The sequence below is a fragment of the Manacus vitellinus genome, unplaced genomic scaffold (assembly GCF_001715985.3).
Source record: "Manacus vitellinus isolate BGI_N305 unplaced genomic scaffold, ASM171598v3 scaffold_72_pilon, whole genome shotgun sequence".
Lineage (NCBI taxonomy): Eukaryota > Metazoa > Chordata > Aves > Passeriformes > Pipridae > Manacus > Manacus vitellinus.
Window position 1 is genome coordinate 1,662,965 of NW_021940764.1, and position 7,641 is coordinate 1,670,605.

The window sequence follows — 7,641 nt, forward strand, 5'->3', positions numbered from 1 at the left end:
AAAACCTGGATTTCTTCATTCCAGTGTCCTTCAAAGAGGCTTTTTCTGTTGCCAGCTTCCTTTAAATCCTACCAGGACACACAGAGTTTCCTCTTCTCTCTCTTTTCCCTTTTCATGTCCTAACAAAGTGACTGTGAGGAGGCAACCTGAGTGTTTGTGTGGGATGGCAAATTTAAATAAAGGTGATTTTCAGTGGATAATCTTCCTTATTAGAGCAGGTTGCTGCATAGGTGTCTGCAGTGATCCCTCCCTGTCTGACCTGCCTCAACCCTGAGACCTGCTGATGTTTTTGTTTGTGTTCCCAGAGGAATATGAGGTGAATGCTAAGAGATATTGGGATGACTTCTATAAAATCCACGAAAATGGCTTCTTCAAGGACAGGCACTGGCTGTTCACTGAATTTCCTGAGCTGGCACCCCACAGGACCTCAAGCCAAAATGGGGATTCTCTGCACGAATTCAGTACCAAAGAAGAATCCAACAGTGAAAGGTGTGAAAATGGACACTGTTCATTGGAAACCAGGACAGAGGGTCAGTCCAACCTGCTCCAAAGCACAGCTGAGGGGAGCACAGAGGATTTGGCTGCACAGGAGCACAGGGAGCTGACCCAGAGGGCTGGAGATTACCCAGGATCAGCTGCTTCTTACCGTGTGTTGGAGGTGAGAGCTGGAAAGCAGAGTCACACACCAAACTGTGCCTTGGGATCAGGGCTGTGTGACTGGGACATAAAAATATGGATCACTGGCAAACAGGGAGTGGTTGAGTGCCTTCAGTCAGCAGAATGCAGAAATCAGAGGGCAGCTTAGAACTGAACTAAATCTGCTGGGATTCCTTTGGTTCAGACTCTTGAGTTGGCAGAGCACAAGGATGTAAGAAGCTTCAGAGTTTAAAAGCCAAACTACTGCTGTCAGATGTTCAAACAAGCATTTACAAGTCATCTTTGCAAGGAACTGATTCTTTTGCTTGTTTGTATAAGGTTTTCCCTTGTCATTTATCTTTTGTGCTGACTCCTGTTTGCCTTGAGAGGTGTGAAACAAAGCAGTGAAGCCAAGAATGTAAAGATGCTCTTGGGTTTGTTCCTTATGGCCCATGTGATAACAGGGAATCCCAGACTGATACAGGCTTTGTCCCAGAGAGAAATCTGTGGGAATTATAAATACTGGACTCCTGACAGCTGGTTGTGACCTTTTGCTCTGCCACCTCTACATGTTCACTGTAGATATTGCTGGATTTGTTTAGTGCTTTGTATTTAATGGAAATCCTGCCCTTCCAGAGGGAGTTAGTTTGAACTGTCCTTTTGATATTTTAATTTAATCTGAGGTTTGGAGGCTTTTTCAGGCTTTGATATTATCACTGTGGCTTTCCTGTCTCACCTAAGCACATCTGTCCCTGCAAACCCTCAGTGGTGTTCTCTGCTCAGTCTATTCCAATTTTACTGATTCCCTAAACACTCAGAGGCAAATTCCCCAAACCCAGTTGTGGGAGCCATCATCTTCTCTTCAAATGGGAACAAGTAAAAGGAATAATAAGGCAGAATCATTGTGGGCCTGGCTGTAAGCTGAGGAAAAGCCATATAGTGAAGGAAACTCTGCAACAGCAGGATGTAATTTGGGTAAAGCAAACTTCCCTTCTCCATTTCTCTGAATTTCTGTGGAAGCAAATGTAACCCACCCCTGGCCTTTGCCAGTGTTTCAGTGACTCAGACTGGTTGTTATGCTTGGGCTTCCAGCAAAAACAGCTTTTAGAGAGTAACAATATATAGTTTGCTAGTAAGATTTTGACAAGAACTTGCTTAGTGTTCTCCACAAGAGTCATTCTGCTCCTCAGAGCTGACCACAGACCTTGCAGGGAGGGTTACAAATGGTCACTGCCATGCTCAGCTGGTACTGGGGAGGTTCTCTTTGTTGCCTGGCTGTAGAGAGAGGATTTGAAATTTTGGGATGTGCTGAAGGAATTATTCTCACTGTGTGCATCTGCTTTGTTTGTGCAGGTTGGCTGTGGGGCTGGGAATACAGTCTTCCCAATTTTACAAACCAACAAGTAAGTGGTGACAGGACAAGGGGGAATGGCTTCCCACTGCCAGAGGGCAGGGATAGATGGGATATTGGGAAGGAATCCTTCCCTGGGAGGGTGGGGAGGCCCTGGCACAGGTTGCCCAGAGAAGCTGTGGCTGCCCCTGGATCCCTGCAAGTGTCCAAGGCCAGGTTGGATAAATTTGGAGCAACCTGAGCTGGTGGAAGGTGTCCCTGCCCATAGCAGGGGGTGGCACTGGATGGGCTTTAAGGTCCCTTCCAACCCAAACCACTCTGGGATTCTATGAAGTAGGTTTTTACCTGCATGATCCACCAGCCTCTAAAAACCAACTGGAAAAGTGTTCTCTGTGATCTTGGTTTAAACAATCTCAGAGAAAGGCCTTTGCCACCTGCAACTTCATATTATTGTGCTCTGAGCTTGGAAATCTTTGGTCTTAGAATGCAACCAACAAAGTCTGCTGTGAGTTCACATGTCTCATTTTGAAAGCATTTTCCTGCAGGCCTTGGTGCCTCTCCTTTTCCAGTATTGATTTGCAGATGTTAACATGGGAGTGATTTCTGCTGGAAGTCACATTTCTATTTCTGTGATACCCTTGAATCATTTTTCAGTGTGTTTTCCAAAATGTTCCATCTATCCAGGAGTAATTTACATTAAACTTGCCACGTTTTTCACCTGTCTCTCCTTTAATGCAAAGGAAAGTGTAATAATAATCTAAGGGTCTATTATTAAAGTAGATTCAGTGAAAAAAATGTGACTCACTGTAAATATATACACGACATTCACATTTGCTGTCTCCCATTTGCTGTTTCCAGAAGGAAAAGGAAGCAGTTGCACAGTGGGCATAAAGGAACAATGGGATCCACCAAATTTTTACACACAGACTAAAGCCCAGGCTTCCAGTTCTGCACTCTGTGAGACACTCCTTAATTGCTGGCTATAAATGAGTTTCTCTGCTTTCTTGCAGTGACCCAGGCCTGTTTGTTTATTGCTGTGATTTTTCTACAACAGCTGTGGATCTTGTCCAGGTAAACTCAGTGGTGATTTATGAAAAAGTGGGAAGTACCTGGGGCCAATTTCCCATTAACACAAATCTCTCCCAGCTTCCAGGAGCTCTCTGGCTGTGCTGGCAGCTTTCTGTTTTTAGCCAGCACTGCTGCTGACCCTAAATCTGGAAAATGAGCCATCAAAGATTGTAGGAAGGAGGGAAGTTGAAGTTCTCAAAATGTCACATTGGCAGCAGACAAGTCAGGCAGATTTTCTTCCCCTGTGCTTGGCAGTACTTTTCTCAATCCAGTGCTCTTTTAGCTGAGTAACTGCTGAACCTTGAAAACATTCAGGCTATTTTTTAACAGGAACTGAAGCTGGTTTGGGTTTGTGTGTGCACTGCTGTCAGTTCTGGGAACGTGGTCTGATTGCTCCAGCACAGACTGCTGAGGAGGGAGCCTGTTTGTGGAGCAGGAGGCTGGGATTTAGTCAAAGGACAAAAGCTGCTAACAGATTTCAGGTCAGAGCAGAACTGAGAATCTAGGAAGTATCAAATGCCATCAGTCAGTTCACGAGATGAGAGAGCAGCAGAGGCAGCACCCATTTCATCCTCCTAAGGTGACACAACCACTTCTCAAAGCAGCAGCTTCAGGAAAGCACACAACTTCTTACAGAGGTCCAAATGGGATTTTTGAGAGTGCAGTTTTAGGGAGCCAGGTTTGATATTTGGGGGATAAGGAATATCTGCTTGTAGGTGAAATGAATATTGATGTCAGTGATGCAGAGAGGGGCCCTGATGCTCACACTTATGTAAGGATTTCCAATTTAACAATATAAATCCCTCACTTCTTACTACTACTAGTGGAAAATCTGACCTGAAAATTCCAACAAAGCCTGAATCTAGTCTGGGGGTTTGGCAGTGCTGATTGTCTGACTGTAACAAAACCAACTTCTTGGTAAACCTCCTGTGTGTTCTTATTTTTTCCCATGTCAGCACTGTTCCTGCCCAACCCACCTGACCCCATCTGCCTTAGACCAGTGAGGCTGACACAGATCTCTGGACACACCACTTGATGATGTGAAAGTTAAAATGCTCCATGTCCAGATAATACTGAGGTCAGGGTCTGCTACTGATGCTCTTGATTTCTCTCCCCTCAAATACAGAACCATGCAGAATATGATTCTTCTCGCTGCTTTGCCTTTGTCCATGACCTGTGCAACGACCAAAGTCCTTTCCCAATGCCAGAGGAGAGTCTTGACATTGTTATTCTTATCTTTGTCCTCTCAGCAATTCTCCCAGAGAAGTAAGTTTTAATCTTTGTGATTGCAGAAGGTAATTCTTCTACAACTGCAGCTCTTTAATAGTCTCATGTCAAGTAAAATTAAAGTTTGTTGTGTTTCTGGTCCAGTTTTCCATGAAGCCTCTGTAAATGAAGTTTACAGAGTTTACAAGCAGGTGCTTGATGCTGTAACAGGTTCTGGCAGAGGACAGGTGTGATTTTGAAGTGCTAAGTGGCTGCAGGGGGTGCCTTGCTGTGGTCACTGCTCTGAACCTCAGCCATGCTGAGCACTCAGCACCTGTTTGGAAAATACTCTGCTGGATTTTCAGGCTCAAAGGGTGGATGAATTTCTCACATGGGAGGTGGCAAGAAGGGAGGGGACAGGTTGAGAAAACAGTGTAAGACAAGTGCTGTGATCCTAGTGTGACACTGTGTTACAACCTATATTAGTCTCTCTTTTTGTTCCCTTTAGTTTTATTACACAGCATTTTTCTTCAAGTCCACTTACTACTTTTTTATACATAAACCAGGGGAGATCTTTTTGTGATCAGTAAAGGAGAGCAGTTAACCCCTGCCGTGGCAGGCTTGTTATCCTTGTAGGAAAAAAGTACCCCAGAATCAGGGAGTGTCAGAAATAAAGAGGCCAAATCAAATCCACCCACTTGAGAGAGAGCTCAGAACCCTGCTGGCTTCGGGGAGCTCTTTATGTGAAATTCAAACATCTATACCCATATATCGAGTTGAAACTTGATCCCATCTTTTTGGAAGGGATCAAGCCTGATTTTGCAGGATGTTGAGCACTCCTGGTTTGTTCCTCCCTCAGGATGCAGAGTGTTGTGAGCAGACTGAGCCGCCTCCTGAAGCCAGGGGGGATGATTTTGTTACGGGATTACGGACGCTACGACCTGGCCCAGCTTCGGTTTAAGAAAGGTATTTTCCCTCCTCCCTTGGCAACTCTGGCCACATCACTGGTAGATGATGCTTCTCTGGAGCTGTGTCTGCCCTGGGTGGAGGCAGCTCATTAATTCCCTGGAAGCACAGAGTGTGCCCGTTGTTTGATGGTGGTTGTTGATTTTTAAGTGATAGTTGGTAACTGTTTAAATCCCTCTTGCCCTCAGGTCAATGTCTGTCTGAAAACTTCTATGTGAGAGGTGATGGCACCAGAGTCTACTTCTTCACACAAGGTAGGAGGCTTGAAAACATCCCTTTGACTATCCAAAAACATCCCTCTGACAATCCAAAAACATCCCTCTGACTCTCCTCACCGCTTCTTGTCCCTCTGCCCTCAAGTTTGGCCACAAGCTCTTTCCAGTCTGTCTTTCTTGGAGCACTGTTAAGTGTCTCCTAATTGAACCTGGTTTGTCAGTTCCTGGTTCAAGTATGGTGAACTCCTTAGTGGAAAATCCTTTTAGAGAAAAACTGAAGTGTTTGCTCCCCTGGGAGGGGTGGGATTGGAGGAGCTCTCCTTGAATCTTGCCTGCAGGTGATGGAGGGAGTTGGACACCACTTGGAGGAACTTCCCTTAATATTTCTGTTCTCCTATGAGGAAATCAGAAGGGTGTGGCTCAGCATGGAGCTGAGGCACCCTTCAAGTTCTGTTGCTGCTTGGTGTTGGCAGGGGTGTGTTCTTCTCCCAGTTTATCACCAGTTGCACCTCCAGTCAGTGCCTGGTCAGCGTTCGAGCAGGGGCACAACTGCCTCGGACTGTTCCCTTCCCCACTGCTCCAGTCTTGTTTGTCACAACAAAATTAATGTTTAATGTGTGTTTGGCAAGCACCTCACGATGGAAAGCATCTGATAAAGGAGCACAAGCTGGGACCTGTCAACCCTTTCCTACAGAAACTCCACACAAACCACGTGCTCCTGGGCTGCCATGGAACAAGCTCTCTGCTGCTCAGCAGGACTGGGGCTGGCTCTGCCCACAGCCACTGTGCTGGGGCACTCTGAGACTTATTTGCTTGGTCAGGAATACCTGCCCGTGGAAGTGCTGAAGCCTCCAGGGCTGTTAATGCTTTGATTGGGCCCCAACAGGGTGTGGTTTTTAAGGATGTTTTTTTCCCCAAATTTAGCCTTAATGAATCCCATTCCCCTCCAGCCTATACAGCACAGATCTTACTGCCACCATTTAAAGGCGTAGGTCTGATCCTGTTCTTTGCTCTTGCAGACTCTGAAATTCCTCTGGAGGGGGTAGGAAGGGGAAGGAATGGATCTGTCCCTACTTGTCAGAAGATGCTCCTTAATCAGTTACTGGAGGCAGTGTCCATGTGGGAAACTGCTGCTGTTTTCTTTGTCAAGTTTCTATAACTCTAGCTGTACTCCAAATTCTTCTTTCCTTCCTTGCTAGAAGGAAAACTTGACAAACTGTGGTGTTAAACCCCCCTGGAACAGCAGTTAAGTCTCCTTTGATCATTTCCCTGCCAGGGTGAGGCCCTGAGTTTCTTCTGGCCCATCTTTCAGCACGGCTCAGCCCTCAGCGTGAGCAGCTGTCAGTTAAAGGAATTACAGCCTCCTCAGTGCCCTTCTCTCTGCTTCCAGATGAATTAAACCACCTCTTCAGCAGGGCTGGGCTGGAGAAGATCCAGAACGTGGTGGATCGGCGGCTGCAGGTGAACCGTGGGAAGCAGGTGACGATGTACCGGGTGTGGATCCAGTGCAAGTACCGCAAACCCGGCCCCCCCCGGGCCTGAGGCACGGCCTGGGCTCTGGGGCTGCAGCCTCTCCGTGCCCAGGGAGTGTCTGCTCCTGGTGAGACGTGGTTTGATGGAGTCCTGCACACCCAGGACACCTCAGTGCCTCGGACAGTGCCTGGTGTCACTGCGAGTTCTGCCGAGGATGAACGCCCTGAGAGTGGACCGAGGGGTGGTTTAGGTGTCATAAAATGTACTGAGTTGGAAGGGAGCCATCAAGGTCATTGAGTCCAACTCCTGGCCCTGCACAAGACGCCCCAAGAATCCCACCACGTGCCTGAAAGTGTTGTCCGAATGCTCCTTGAACTCAGACAGCCCTGGGGCTGTGCCCACTGCCCTGGGGAGCCTGCTCAGTGCCAACCACCCTCTGGGGGAAGAAGCTTTCCCTGAGATCCAACCTGACCCTCCCCTGTACAGCTCCAGCTGTTCTCTCAAGTCCTGTCACTGGTCACAGAGAGCAGAGGTTGGTACCTACCCCTCCACTGCCCCTCATGAGGAAGCTGCAGACCCCAGTGAGGACTCCCCTCAGTCTCCTTTTCTCCAGGCTGAACAAACCAAGTGCCCTCAGCCTCCTCATAAGGCTTCCCCTCCAACCCTTCCCCATCCTCATGGCCTCCTTTGGACTCTCTAATGGCTTAATGTCTTTTTTTTATATTG

At 47.2% G+C, this 7,641-nt stretch overlaps 1 protein-coding gene across 1 annotated transcript in view; it reads left to right on the forward strand.

The window, feature by feature from the left end:
* The window catches only part of METTL2A (methyltransferase like 2A), a 10,941-nt gene extending 3,568 nt beyond the window's left edge, over positions 1 to 7,373 (forward strand). Inside the window, exons 2-8 of the mRNA XM_018084562.2 lie at positions 306 to 658; positions 1,990 to 2,039; positions 2,998 to 3,058; positions 4,182 to 4,321; positions 5,121 to 5,227; positions 5,416 to 5,481; positions 6,833 to 7,373. Of these exons, the coding sequence (XP_017940051.2) occupies positions 306 to 658; positions 1,990 to 2,039; positions 2,998 to 3,058; positions 4,182 to 4,321; positions 5,121 to 5,227; positions 5,416 to 5,481; positions 6,833 to 6,984 (929 nt within the window). The 3' untranslated portion in view covers positions 6,985 to 7,373. The remainder of the gene's footprint in view (positions 1 to 305; positions 659 to 1,989; positions 2,040 to 2,997; positions 3,059 to 4,181; positions 4,322 to 5,120; positions 5,228 to 5,415; positions 5,482 to 6,832) is intronic.
* Positions 7,374 to 7,641: the final 268 nt, after the last annotated feature.